General features: G+C 38.6%; 1 protein-coding gene across 1 annotated transcript in view; it reads right to left on the reverse strand.

The window, feature by feature from the left end:
• Nucleotides 1–433: 433 nt before the first annotated feature.
• The window catches only part of LPCAT1 (lysophosphatidylcholine acyltransferase 1), a 65633-nt gene continuing 50454 nt past the window's right edge, over nt 434–15612 (reverse strand). Inside the window, exons 13-14 of the mRNA XM_064705650.1 lie at nt 12154–12292; nt 434–7899 (exon numbers count right to left, since the gene is read on the reverse strand). Of these exons, the coding sequence (XP_064561720.1) occupies nt 7715–7899; nt 12154–12292 (324 nt within the window). The 3' untranslated portion in view covers nt 434–7714. The remainder of the gene's footprint in view (nt 7900–12153; nt 12293–15612) is intronic.

The following is a 15612-nucleotide window of genomic DNA, read 5'->3' on the forward strand; positions in this document are numbered from 1 at the left end:
TACAAGGTTAGCTGATGCTTACTCTTGGTCCTCTTCCAGGAAACAGATTCTATCACTTCTAAAGAAATTTACTTCTGACTTCTATTTCTAACATTGCTGATTTACATGGACTCTTAATACCCTTAGAGCAATATGAAAAAGCAATATAAACAAATCACCAAACACAAACAACTATAGAGACAAGCAGCTGCAATGAGTTTGCTTTTTGTCTAAGTATATACAGTTGCTAAGGAGATGTTTAACTTAAAGGAATTCTAATTCACATATTTAAAAATACAATTTCATTTTTAGATGTTGACTTTAAAACTGCTTTTGTTGTCTGGAAAATACAGCACTGGCTAACCTAAATGTCCTCTTTGAAATATAAGAAATATTTTGCTTGAAGTTCATTATAAAAGAAAACATAGGACAAAAAATATATACTTAGGCCATAAAAGATCTTTCAAAGTTTATTTCTTTAGCATTTAAAATACAAAATTGTCTTCATGCTGGATAGTGAATAAAAGACATGTATTTGGGTTTTTCCCATATACATTCATAGACTTAGAAACAACCTATTGTCAGATGAATTTCATTTCCAGTACCATGGTAGGATGAAAAGTGCCTGAGCATCAGCTTTCTTCGGTATCCATGAAGAGACTTTGTTTGCAATCACATTTATAGATCCTGCATGTGGAACATGGAAGTGAACAGGCTCACACTGAAAGTGATATAGATATATATATAGCGAGTCAGGAGTCAATCCAATTTAAGGTTTCACTGTAAACTTCTAATACTTCTAAATTTAATGTCTTGTAGCTCACAGGAACAAGGCCAATCTCATAAGCTCTTTCAGACCTGCTGTCACCTGGACACACCTGCAATGGTTGAAGTGTATAAAAAGAAAAAGCAGTTCTGTACCTAATGGCAGGTACAAAATAGTTTAGTTTTGGGTAGCAATACCAGAACAGGACTCAAATATTCACCTGCTGCTGCTGGCTCAGGTAGAAAAGTCCATGAATGTCACTTCAGCTTAGGAGGCAGCAGGGTCTCCCTCTGGCTGCAACAAACCTACAAAGAACAGACAGCACAAGCAAGAACTAGGGATACAGTAAACTGAATTCACCAGCCCAAAAGGCAGAAAAGATCCTTCTTTACTGTGGGAAAAGGCCAGCTGCCATGCTGGGCATGGATGGGATTTTCTACTTGCTGGTTTGGAATCAGGAGTTCAGCCTGATTTTTTTTCAGCTGACTTTGGCTCAGAACTGGCACTCTTAAATAACACCCCATTGACAGTATAAAAATAGAGTATTACAGAAGTCATGACTTCTTTCCCTTGCTTCTGACATTTTTGGTCAAAATGAAAAAACTGAAATGTAACACCCTACCAGCAGATTATCATACAGCACCTTTTTTGAGATCTCCAAGCTATCTCAAGTGAGCTCTGATGTTCATATGGCTCTGTTCAACTTAGCTCAGAATACAGTGTGATAACTGTGATAATAAAAAAATATCCCAAAGAGCTAAGTTATGTAACAGGAATAACTGAGGTACAATCAGTGCTAAGGTGATTCTACTGTTTCTGTTCCCAGACACTGATCATTTAAAAACTGCAAATACATCTCTACCCCAAAGTTGGTCTGCACAGGAGTATTCTGCTCTGCCACCCTGCTAAGGGCAAGTGGAATAAACAGCCACTGCCACCACACAACTAGTAAAAGGATTTTGCATAATGGACTTGCAAGACAGTCTAGGCAGTGTCAACTACTGTGCAGAAATGTGTCAGCATATCTCACAGAAACATACACCCTCTATTTTATAAGCCTCTTATATCCTCTGCTCTCTTGGTATCACCCACCTCAGTTTAATCACGTTACACATGATAAAGCACATCACACCATCTGGGGAAAAAGAAGCTACTCTCTACAAAACAAATCACTTTCACTTGAAGTAGTCCAAGCAGTTAGTATCTTGAAAGAACCTGAAATGTTTCCCAGAGAAAGAAACTCTCTCAACTTGAGCACTATGAGACGCAGGAAATACAGACCCAATAGCAAACACATCTAAAGGATGTCCTGTTTGCTGCTGTGTTCTCTCAGTAGTTTTAACTCAGGATTATCACTTAGACATGGTTTGACCACAAGGTCTTGGTGACCAGCACTGTATATCCAGTTCACCACCATAACTATTCCACAAAACTATCATCTTTGTATCTCTGAGGTGGTGCTGGAGGGTTTTTACCTGTAAGAAGATCCTGTTTTTACCTGTAAGGGTTCCTGTCATGTTTTGAATACTTTTCTCCATAATTCAAAGAAAAAAAGGCAGGGTGAGAAGATGAAATCTCCACTGTCAGTGACCAAGACATTACTGGGATGTTGCAGTACCTTCAAGAAGTCACCCTCTGAGTAAAGACCACCTGGCTTAAATTCTACCTAGTCAGGACAGCAAAATTACCTGAATGTAAGCCTTCTTGCTCATATGTGAAACAGATCTTGCAGTTTTGCTGGGCTGATCAATTAATAATTTAATTAATTAGTAACTAATTACCAAAGGCACTGATGACAACACTTACTTCCATTTTCTATTCTTCTGGGGCTTTTTTGTAGTGATTTATTCAGAATAATTTGTTAATTTAAGTCTTCCTAATCAGCTGAGGTTCACATACCTGAAAAGCAGCCAACTACTTGAAATGCCTGATTCACAGGGAACTTCTGTGCCTCAGTATAGCTTTAGGAGCCAAATTTGAATTTTGCTAATATAGAACCCTTGGCTACTGCATTTGTAATTTCCTGTTTCTAGAACACTCATGAAAGCTCTGCTGGTGAAAAAAACAGAGGGTTCACATTAGGTAAAATGCAACATTTAACAAAGTATTATGACCCACACTCTGAGCTAAAGAAAAATTGAACTTAGTTGGTCAGAACTTCAAACCAGAATTTTGTTTTCTCTCCAGCCTAGTTTAGTCCCATAATATATCCAAAGCTGTGCTTACAGGTTTTTTCTGAGATCACAGGATCTACAGCACATGCTACTGGAGTTCTGCAACTAGTATTTTTTAAGTCATGGCAGGTGTTTTTTGTTTTTTTTTTAAATTTGTTCTTTTATGAGGATGCTATTTTTGAAGGAGCAGAGAGCAGAAGGTGACTAAGACAGTTAATATGAGAAGCTATAGTTACCACATGGTACTATAAAAATAGGAAGAATAATTTACTGGCAATACCAAAGATAAACTTATCAGGGAACTCATAAATATATCAAACCACACCTGCTTTATAAATTTATCAGATGCTGAAGTGCAGCAATGACTTTTACAGGAAAATGTTTACTGTGTTTTGTGAACACAAAAAATACTTCAACCACCCCAATGCCTAAACTAGCTAACAAAGTTATTGAGCTTGCACGAAGATATTAGTAAAGAGCTCTGTGTGTCACTTAGCTGTTTACTTCTGGCAGCTGTGTCACTAAGAGGTTGCATCACTTCCTCACTGCACACGTGTCCTTTTCAACTCCTGTGACCTAAGGATTTATACCTTGAAAATGGGATTAGCAAACACACACACACGTCTGGGTGCTATTTCTCACACCTAGATCATTCTAGCTACAATAAATGCATCTGAAACATATAGAGTAAGTAATTAAGATAAAACTAAGAGTACAGTCTAGTTTCTCCATCAGGCTTATAAATTTCCTATGAAGTTTTTTAAATTTATCTGTTACAGCAACAGACTCCCCAAAAAATCTGTAATAACACTTGCCATACCTTGCTAGAGACAACGGTTTAAACATGATTTGCACCTAACAAGCATTTGTTTGGTTTTAGTAGGGTTCCATTATGTTTGAAAAAATAGACAACAAAAAAACAAACAACGCCCCCCAAACTTCAGATATTTTGGATTTGGTGGTTTTCTGGGTAACTTTTAATACTTGTTCGGGCACATGAGAAGAGATACCCAGAGCCTTGGCTGGGTATCTCATACAGTATGTAAAAATTCAGGCTGATGCAAGAACTCTACTGGCAAGGGATGGCAGTATTACATAAGAGTACAAAAATGCTCATCAGAAATGTCAAATGCCTTCACATCACTGCATGTTTTGTGTAAGGATCATTTAAGTTAAATAGTTGCTAAGTCTGCTTATGTCCCTTTGTAAATTCAGGGGGTATTGATAGTGCCTGTTAAAATATACCAATCTGCCTATAAAATCAGTAATATTTAAATGGAAAGCATTTACACGTCAGTGTTTGGTGAAGGGGAAAGGAAGTTTTCACTTCTACTCTGACTTTGCATCAGGTCATTGAAACTTAACTGTCACAATCCAGCTGCTCCACAGTTGATGCCTCTAAAAAGGCTTTTCATCAGGAACTACTGAAACACTTCTGCAGCTGGGGTTTGATGGATGAGCTGTAACAAGAGCATGGCTGCAGTCATGTGATGTGTTACAGGCCTCTGCCCTCAAGAGCCTGACTTCACCATCCTGTGGTGATGTGGCTTCTCTCACTACAAGGCAGTCTAATATGATATACTACAAATGCTAAAATTAATGGAATTATATTAATTAATCTCAACTTTTGTGACATGATATGTGATCTAACAATGTTTCCATGCAAGCTGATCCTTCATCCTATCATTCCTCCTATTATGTCTTTATCTCATTCAGTAATTTCTCAGAAGAATGAGATTCACTTTTCCTTCCAGAATCTGTTGTTTTGTCTTATGCCTTTTTCTTTTTAATGATTTAATCCACCAATTTTAAAATGAGTTTTAATCCACTAAGAATACTTGCTTGTGCCTTGTGTTGGTCACAGCCTTCTCCAGCAGCAGCTCTGGACTGAGCTCACTGGTGCATGGGACTTTCAGTGCCTCTTTGTGGAGCCTGCTCAAGGGCCCATCAGCTACAGGCTGCAGTGCCCTTCACGGCACTCTTACAGCTGTACTGCAGACAAGTACAGCTATTGCACTCACCACAATTACAAAACACCTCACAAATAAAAATAAAAAAAAAAGAAGTCGATGAACCTATGGGTTTTCATCAAACAGATCCTCAAGTCAATCACACCACACATGCAAATTAGACACACTTGTATTTAGCCAACTTCAATCAGCTTTCTTCGCTCTTTCACAGATGTGGTCAATGTATCTCTTTCTTTGGAGCTTCTCTCACTTCAGAGTTGTCCACAGGATTCTAAGCTTACCTCTTTCTTCTTTCCAGACACATGTTGGGGAACTCTCTTATTCCCTGCATTTTGAAATTCTCACATTTCCAAGCTCACATACAAAGGAAAAGATAACTACCTTAGCCAGCTTGAGCCACGTGCCATAGTCTTGTAGAGATACAATATGTCCAGACTACACCTGCCTTCCCTTACATACTGTGTAACTACAGAAAACAGACCTCAGGGACATCTCCCTGTAACCCTGGGGCATCATCAGCAAAATCAAGTGTTTCTACTGGAGTTCTCTGTCTTTTCTGTTTTCAAAAACTCCAGTTCCAAAAAATTCCTTCCTCCAGTGAAGGAAGGCAGGCTGTTCACCCCACCTGAAACCCCTCTCCTTAGCTTAATAAGGCATATTGTGAGAGACTTTGCCTAATGCTTGTCTTTTCAATTCATAGCTAGCATCTACCATCCTTGTGGAGAACAGTGTTCCTATTTTCTCTATAACAACTTTTTCCATATTCAAAGACTGTTCACATCTTCCTTCCTTTAATCCTTCTTTGGATTAAAGGCTACTTTAGATCTCTTTTTGAGTACTTTCTGTCCTCCAGACTTTATTAATTTACTGCCCATCTCTCTCAGGTACCTCAGGTAAGACCTTATCACATCTTGGTAACAAAGAAATACCACCCTGCTTCCCACAGGCCACATGCTGATGCACCCCTCCATCACGAGCATCTTTTCTGCAGCAAAGAGTTAACAGTGCTAAGTTTGACATATTCTGTGCCATCCTTGCCTCCAGATATAGCACAGTAATATTCACTCCTCCTCTGTGCAGCTGACTATTCCTACTTAAGTGTAGTTTCTCATACACCTTATTTTTTCCAATCAATTTCTCCTATTTTTCGTGATCAGTTTTAATTCAAATCTTGCCAGCAAGTCTGCTGCTGCCCTGTGAGCTTGGCTTTTGTTACCTGGATAAATCAAAAATTAATTATTACCTCTAGATACCGCCATAAAGCATATTTTCTTACTTTTTTCCTCCTACCCTCTTTATTAAAGCCAGTTCCAGTTTGGAGACCTGCCACATACAGTTGAGGATTTTTAAGGACACATTCCAATACCCTAACGAGCTTTAAAAAAAAACCACCTGCTATTCAAAAAAATACTTATAAATGCATTTGGTACAAACAGACATCCTTTGCTAAAATTCTTCCATTTCAAATCTAGTTTTAAATTCCTTTGTGGAAGACTCTAATCTCAATAGTTTTCCATGCACAAAACCCTATAAAACTGGTCAGAAATGACTTAAAAGATTTTTTTGTTTGGAAGCAGTTGCCATCACAGTTATTTTGTGCCAGAGTCCTCCTTCCTCTTACTCCTTGAGCCTTCAGCCACATTTCCTAATCAATGAAGCTTTGTGGTTTTATAATAATCTAGATTTTTCTCTGAGACCTCCAGTAGCAGTTAAGGCATCTGGCTTTACAAAAGGAAACATATGTATTACTAATACAAGTGTGGTGGTTGTTTTAAACAGTTCTAAACTATTCTAAGCTTCACATACATTCTATGAAGTATATGTAATGTTGCTATAGAGATTTAACTAGCACTTCTTCAGGATGTTCTGCAACTTGCTGCTGGCTTGGTCTTTGAAGTGACTGCAATCTTTTCCAACTTGTGCTGATACACCAAAGTTTCCATGATGTATTCCATGCTATGTTATCTGTATAGGCTTGCTACAAAAGAAACCTGTGATTCCTGATAAATCTCAATCAAATATAGCTCTGTATGCATCTCCCATAAAATGCTGTGTGGATGTGATTTGGATTGGTTATGAGAGAAAAGCACAAACAGTTCAGTTATGTATTTTCAAACAGTATGTGGCATGTCAGTTTGGAAAGAATTCATGTTTAATTGCATCCGGAAGATTACAGTAGAAAAGTGCTGGGGTGAGGGATAAGGAGCCTCTCCTTTTCATTCTACCATGGAAAGAGAAACAATTTTGTCATTCAGCAATAAAAATAAAAAAAAGAATCCTTAGCAAGTTTTTGTATTACTTTTTCCAAACTGTTCACTGAAACCAAAACAAAGGGCCAAAGTATGCTTGCCTTACTCAGGAGAATAATTCCCACCAAAATCAACAAGACTGACTATTCAGATATGGACAGCAAAGTTTGGCCCCAAATAAACATCCCCATAACTAGGGAAAACACTAATCACCAAAGTGCACTTTACACCATAGTAGCTACATTTTCTTTATACATGCACAGTTTGTGCGACACTTGGTACATGGAACTAGCCAATGGAATATAAATAAGTTGTGCCGCTTCCTTTTAAATATGAACATTAATAATGAAGCACATTCACATTTTTGCCTTTCAAAGACCTTAAAAAAAATAAAAAACACCTTTCCCAAAGTAACCTGGAACATGTTGTTAAACATAACACATATGATTCAAAGGTTGGTATTCAGGTAGAACTTTCACACACAAAACTGGTATTTGCTGTATAATTGGAGTGACTTATGAAAATCCCAAGAAAATACAACCCTCTCACCAGGAGAGGAAGGTAACAGTTGTAGTGTTAATTCAGTTTCTTCTGCAAGGGCCTCCTTCTATCTCCAGCGCTGTCAGGGCTGAAGTCAGTACAGATACCATTAGGAGCAGAAAGAGATGAACTCTTCAAGCCGCTCTCAGCTCCCATCTGATCAGCATAGAGATATTCCTCTGCAAAGTGTGGGTGCAACACAGCAAATGTGTAGAAGTCATCTAAAAAAAAAAATAGTTGTTGCACAAAATCAGCTCTTTGAAACAGAAGGATGCTAAATTTGAATACTTACACATATATAATCACATGATTTCTTTGGAGGAAAATAGCAGCAGTTAACATAATGCTATCCCCAGTGCTTGTTTTAGCTTTCAGCCTAACTTTATCACATCTGCAGAGCTGAGATGCTGCAAAGAATTATCTAAGCTTTCTGAAAACACTTCAGGCTTAGCTGTATGAAGGGGTAAACAGACTCAGATTTGCATTAAAATGCATGATGAGCACCACATGCCCTGACAGCATTTCACTATTCACTGGGGAAGTACAGAAGCCCTCCAGCTGAAGATCACTGAACATCAAGAGCAGTCATTTCTTAAATTCTTAAAACTCTTTTGCAAACATGCCCTTTAATGCTTTGCAATCATAGTTTGCTTCAACCTAACAGCAGCTGTCACTACTGTCTTCTGCTTTCAAGATTTCAGCATTTTACAAGTCCCAATATTTTAGAGAATAATATTGAGGAGATAATTTATAACACGGGAAAGAGCTCCTGAATTTAATATTAGATAATAACACGATAATAAGAAAAGCCAGATTAGTTCTTGGTGGAGTGGGGAATCTTTAATATCAACAAGTAACATTCTGTGTTGAGAATCAGAGACTGAAACTTTGTCTCAATTTGCCTATATGACTTTATCCAGACGTGATCTGAACACGGCTACTGCACAGGAACCAAGCAACAAGAAACTATTCTTATAATGTAAACTGACACTAGAAAAATCTGGATGTGAATGTTTTCACTAATTCAGTCACCTACAGTGTATCACACACCTCCCACTCCAATTCACTGTGCTATCCCAGAAGAGCTCATGATCAGATGATGATGTGAATTCCCTGGTGTGCAGAGCAGATGACACCCAAAGAAGCCTTTCAAAGGAGTGAAGCCCAGTTCCTCCTACAACTGGGCTCGTATGGAAGAAGGGAAACACTGCAGCTTTCCCTCTCTGCCACTCTTTGAGATGACATGATTTTTCAATACTGCAAAGGGCAAGGGAGCAAGGGAATGCCACATGGCTCACAGGGGCATTGAAGTTGTAGGGCAACCCTGCCTCTGAACTGTTGCAAAGCGATAGGTGAGGAGAAGGCAATAAACATAACTTTATCCTTCCACTCACAAAAAAGTGGGTATCCTTTATCTACAGTCTATATGGATCTAGAGCATTCTGGACTTGTAACTTCAACAAAAGTTGATGAAGCTTAGGTCATGAAAACCAACATTACCATCTATGTTCAAAAACTCTACATACAACAGGCTGATGGATGATATAAATTATAATCTTCATGAGGAAAGGGCAATCCAAATTGAACAAAGCAACATTTTGGATACATCTCAGTAAGCTGACATTTTGGGTCCTGCTGAAATAAGTATTGAAAGTATTAAGGAATACTTATTGAAGTTGTAGTCAGCAGAGTGCAATGAAAAGTGCTTGGAATCCCATTTGCCTTATTCATCAGAAACGTGAAACAAGGTCGTGTAGAAAGAACCAACTATTCCAGCATCTAATCACAGGTCTCATCTTGGAGTTCAAACTGAAAGCAACTGTGAAGCATTAGACTGAAGGAAAAGGTCACCTCAGTCATTAATTTGGGGAAAGAAGGTGATTTTGCTATAACCTCCATTAAAAACAGAGACGAATAAAGAACCCAAAGTGGAGTTAAGATTCATGTCTATATCTTTGCATTAAGTCTGCACATGTACTACAAGAACTTCAAGTGGTTTTTGTCCTACCCTTGAAACACCCTGCTACCACTTGATATTCCTCCTGAAAGCTCTGTGCTCATTAATCTTCTCTAGTTTTTGTTTCCACTAAGCTAAATAACATTATAATCCTCTGGTTAATATATAATTATTTTAGGCAAATAATTTTTCCTTCCCTGATTCTTTATCCATACAATACTCCAAATATGGCCAATTCCCCCTTTTTTCTGGTTACAGCAAGCCAGGCAGTCTTCAGAACATGTTCACAGTCTGAATTGTCTATCAAGAGCTGGTGGAGGGTTTCCTACAATTTGACATGCCCTCCTAGAGAACCTATTCAAACTCTCCAGAATCATGTTTTAAGACTGATAAATCTTGCCTCTGTCTATGCTAGACTAAAAGGAAAAGCACCACAATGAAAGTGCAACTGAACAACGAAGCCAACTGCACACTGTATAAGAGAACCGATACATAAATCTTTGGCAACCAGAGTGCTTTCAAACCATGCAACAAAAATTCAGATTTCCAGTAATTCAGATTCACAACCTCGATTTTGCTTTTGATTATTCTGTGTACTTGCAACCTGAGCTTTACCTTTGAGATGAGATCTGTGTCTTCAAGGACTCTTCTGTGCATGCACCAATTTAGGTTTGATATTTTAGGTATTTTATCTTTTGTTCTTACAAGTAAGGCTCAACTTAATATTCCTGCTTTAAATTCCAACACCCAAGAAAGGAGATTGGCAGTAGACTTCTGCTGTGTGTATCCAAAATAACATTAGCTACATCAGATACAATGCTTTGATTTCTCGGAACTTGTCTGGACAGTATCCTCAGAACTGTGTGGTCTGCAAGTTTTTTCACCCCTCCTTTCTAGTAAGTAAGTGCAACAAATTGAGCATGTGTGAGGTTCCACATATTCTCAAGAAAGGCAAGAGGTTGAATATTTATAGCAGGAATTCTTAAGACAGAAATGCAATACCAAAAGTTTATTTGCAACTTCTAATTCTGTAATCTAGTAACTTGGACATTTACTCCCACTATTAAACTTTCAGATATGTTAAATTGACAGGTTTCTATTACAAAATGAGCACTTCTCTCAGAAAAACCGCTAAGGAAAGTTTCAAAGAAATTATGTAAACATCATCCTGCTATCTGCTTTGTGTTCCACCACAAAAGACTATTCTTGACTGTAGGATATAAAATAGTGAAAATGAGGGCCAAGCACTCCAGTGGCCACTGCTGTGGCTTGGTGGTCCAGATTTTCTTGTAATGGGAACATACAAAGACCACTTAGGGAAAAAGTGCAGATGAAATGCAACAATTACAGATTAATATTAAAACATTAATTCTTTGGCAACTCACATGACCTGGTCTGAGTTCACTTGTACATGACTATAAATTTAGCTATCCTCAAACAATGAAATGTGCCAAAATTAAAACTCTGCTGCACTTACCAGCTTAAGATTTGTGCTGGTATTTTTGAAGCTGGTGATTCGGAGGTGGGGGGAAGAGCTGAGTCACTGCACATTATGAGTTGGAAGACAAGGAGCAACAGTGATAAGCAGGAAAAAGGCAATGGGCAGGATGGATGTGGAAATGCTGGGGATGTCACAGAGAGGCACAGAAAGGAAAGGGATAGTACAGCAGGAATCAAGGAGAGAAGATAGTAGTCAGACAAAAAGGAAAGGACAGTGGCAATACTGTCCTCATACTGGTTTCAGTAACTCCAAAATATTTGTGTATTTGAAGCTTTACATACATATTGTAAGCTTGAAACAGAGGAATTACTAATGTAGAAACTATGATTTACTAACACAAATGTATTATTCTGTAAGATTTTTACCAATTAAATACATACTGATTATCCTGAGGGAAAACAATTAGAACAGGGTATGTCATAAGCACCTCCACTGGAGATACTTGATATGTTGGCTATCAACAACTCAGTTCATACTCAAATGATACAACTAAATTTAGAACCTTACTGAATAAAACAAATAATCTGAAGTAGGATGTAAATACTCTGACTCCCAGCACAATCTATTCACCCAGGTCTCAATTTTTCAAATGCAACTTTCTTGCCTCCATTCCACCTACACTGCAGACTATAGAATAGGCAGCCTGGTTAACCCCCTCATTTCCTGCTCTCAGACACAAGACACAAAACAACAAGACAGAGCTAAGGCATGTTTCTTTAAAAATACACATTCACATACATGGAAGTCATAGAACAGAATACTTTGAAGGAGCTAATCCTCATATTATGTGACTTCATGAGGAGGGGAAAACATGCAAATATGGCATTTGATACCAAAGGTGAAACTCATTTTTTAAAACGTAAATTTACTTTATTTGCAGTGCTGCTGTCAGTATTGAAGTCACCAAGCCAACTAAAAAAGGTAGAATTTAATAAAAATGTAATTGCTCTGTTTGTCAGCATGAGTGCAAGCAACTTGGACGTTCTGTGACAGTTCAGATGCCGTTAGAATACTTACCATATGTAATCTTTCCTTTTTCCTCTTCATCTACAGCTCTAAAAAGATGTGTAACATCAATTTGTGACACACCCATGGCAGTCTTCAGGATATGAGCTAAATCCTCTTCTGTTACAGTTCCGCCTTCTGACTGGTACAGCTATGAATCAAGACAGCAAGATAAATCATTGCAAAGCTGAATGCCAACTCCTATAAACAGCACTACACTGAAGCAAAGCAAAACAAAAAGTTGGTATTAGAAATTCTAGTCACTCTCAGACTGATGTGATGTATCAAGGATTTCAGATTAGTCTGGGTAAAAAATATTATCAGTTCACATGTGTATGCTTAGAAAGTAAAGCTTGCTGTAATCAGAAAGAAGTTCTATGTTTACATGTCTAACTACTGGAATCACCGTGATACTCAGCAACAAGACTGCCAAACACTAACATGTTTTGCAAACATATAACTGAGAACAATATTCAGCCCATTGAGCTACATAGTCTGTAATATTGGGAGATATATTTAGGTCAGCCTAAATCAGATACCATTTCTACTTGGTCAGGTGTAAAACTCAAGATTCCTTTGACCAAAATCCAAGAGCAAGCTTGCATTAAATGCCTGTATCTAAATGGTATTAATCAGGAGAATCCTACCCCATACATCAGTGATGGGGACACAATTTTCTACAAGCATTTATTCTAGAAAACAATAATTTGCATACTCTTACATTAGAAAGAGTTAGCTTTACTACTGACAGATTGATAATTATGAATAATTGCTCATAGTCTCATTCCATTTTTGCATACGTACAGTGTTTTACCCTGAGAAATGGACCTGAATACTTCAAAACATCTGTACCAAATACAGCTTCATTAAGCTCCCTTAAAATAACTCAATTTGCCTATACAATGTGAGGTGAGAGAAATGAGGTTTTGAAATATTTCTCTCTCCTTTTCAAGCATGACAACACTGAAAATATCAAACCATGTAAAAAGCTCTGTTTAGGAAATCTCCTTTTCATTTCTCTACATCATTGAGAAAGTGCCAACTGATGAGATTGAACAAAACAGGCATAAGTATGTATTTTTCACACAAGCAGAGGCAATTGCCACACGACAGCACACCTTAGGGGGTTGCCTCTCCAAAAGGGGAATAAAAATATTGAAATTCCATGGAAGAAAACATATGCTCAAATCAAGAATCTTGCCTTTTTCCCCCCAGTACCTAACCTGCACACGGTTTCATAGGAATAGAGCAAAGACCAAGACGTTTCTTTAATAAAACTTGCTATATTTTCACAGAACAAGTAGTTCAGGCAATATTGGGAGGCCAGTATAAAAACAATATTGACGAGATTTACCTTTATTTAGCAGTTTGGAAGGGAAAGTGTAGCACTTACACTGGAGTGCTGCTCTTAGTCCAAACCTCCTGCCAAGGCAGGGTCACCTAGAGCAGGGTACACCAGGGTGCATCCAGGTGTGTTTGGAATGTCTCTAGAAAGGGAGACTCACAACCTCCCTGGGCAGCCTGTTCCAGGGCTCTGCCACCCTCAACATAAATAAGTTCTTCTTCATCTTGAGGTGGAACCTCTTGTGATTTAGTTTATGGCCACTGCTCCTCATTCTGTCACTGGGCACCACTGAAAAGACTTTGGCACCATTGTTCTGACACCCACCTTTGAGATATTTATATGTATTAATGAGATCCCTTCTCAGTCTTGTCCAAACTAAACATCCCCAGCTCCCTCAGTCTCTCTTCATGAGAGAGATGCTCCAAACCCCAAATCATCTTTTTGGCCTCTGCTGGATTCTCTCCATTACCTCCTTGACTTGTGCTGAGGAGCCCAGAACTGGACACAGCATTCCAGATGTGCCTCACTGGAGCCAAGCAGAGGGACAGGATCACTTCCCTTGACCTGCTGGCCACACTCTTCCCAAAGCACCCCAGGATCCCACTGGCCCTCCTGGGCACAAGGGCTCTGCTGGCTCATGGCCAGCTTGCCATCCAGCAAGGCCCCCAGGTCCTTCTCTGCAGAGCTGCTCTCCAGTGGGTCACAGCTCAGACTCTGCTGGGACTTGGGGTTTTCCTGCCCAGATGCAGGAGCCTGCACTGGCCCTTGCTGAACCTCATCGGGTTTCTCCCCATCAAACCCTCCAGCCTACGGAGGTGCCATTGAATGGCAGCACAGCCCTCAGCTGTATCTCCCACTACCCCCAGTTTTGTAACAACTCCATATAATGATACTATTTTTCAAGTTCTTCAGTCATACACTAAACACTAACTTTGAAAACTTGTAGCTATATGAAATGTTGCACTTTTCTTGAAAGAAGTAGCACATGGCAGAGGACAGCACCTGCCCAGAGTCATACACTCATGAATTAACGACGTCTTTCAATGGCTCCAGGTAAGCTGTGTTAATATCTTATTGTAGGTGAAGTCAGGACAGGAGGTAGAAAAGGATTAAAAAAGGTTCTCTTTCCTTATTTTTTAATCACAGAAGAAGCAAAATTTCCTCAGCTTGACACTTTTCTTAACCCTTCCAATCATCACTAGCAGGATAAAATGAGCCATACCTGCTTCCCCTTGCTGAGTACTTCCCCTTCTTAATACATGCATACAGCTTCTCTGCAGTTTTACAGCTAACTTTATATTTTGTAATTAACAAAGTGACTCAAAATTATGTATTATGAGTCAGGGAGTGAAGCAGATAATGAAGAACAGAAATTTTCCAAAGACACAGTTTAATTAACTTCAAGTGCTTCCAGAAAGAAAATAAACATCCAATCTGAGCTTATTTTCCTCTCAAATGATAAAATTATCTTGCATGTTATCAAGCATGACAGCTAAATTAAAAAAAAACTTTCCACAAAGCCCCCTTTACATTTACTTCAAATTTGTTTATTTTAGTATGAAGACACAGAGCTGGCCAAACAGCACCTATTTTTCTATGCCATTGTACAGCTGAAATGGACTGAGTCAGGACAGAGACTTTTCTTTCTGCTTTTCCCACAGAAACAGCAATAAATAACAGCAGCTACTAATGGCAGATTTCCCACAACACTTGTAGGAAATAAATATTTTTGCTCCATCCTCCTTTGCCAAATTTATTGGATTCTGGCTGAAGGCTAAGAATGATACATGTGATACTAAACATTCACAGGAGTCTCATTTCTTCAGTAGCACTTATTTAAAGTCACCATACTGAAGAACCTGAATATAACTACACAGAAAATAAGATTGCAATGTAGCACCATGCAACTGAATGCTCTGAGCTCCATGCATTCAGCAGTGAAGACAGCATCAAGATTTAGCACTTCTCAGTTTCAGTAACACTGAAGACCGTGTGAATTCAAGGCAAAGGGAAAAGATGATGCAGGATGCAGCAGAGTTTGCAGGTTGAAACAGTAATATTAAAGAAATTAATTGAAAAGTAATAAATCAAGGTGCCAGAAACCCATTGGTTAAGCATTGCTGCTG

The sequence above is a fragment of the Zonotrichia leucophrys genome, chromosome 2 (genome assembly GCF_028769735.1).
Source record: "Zonotrichia leucophrys gambelii isolate GWCS_2022_RI chromosome 2, RI_Zleu_2.0, whole genome shotgun sequence".
NCBI lineage: Eukaryota > Metazoa > Chordata > Aves > Passeriformes > Passerellidae > Zonotrichia > Zonotrichia leucophrys.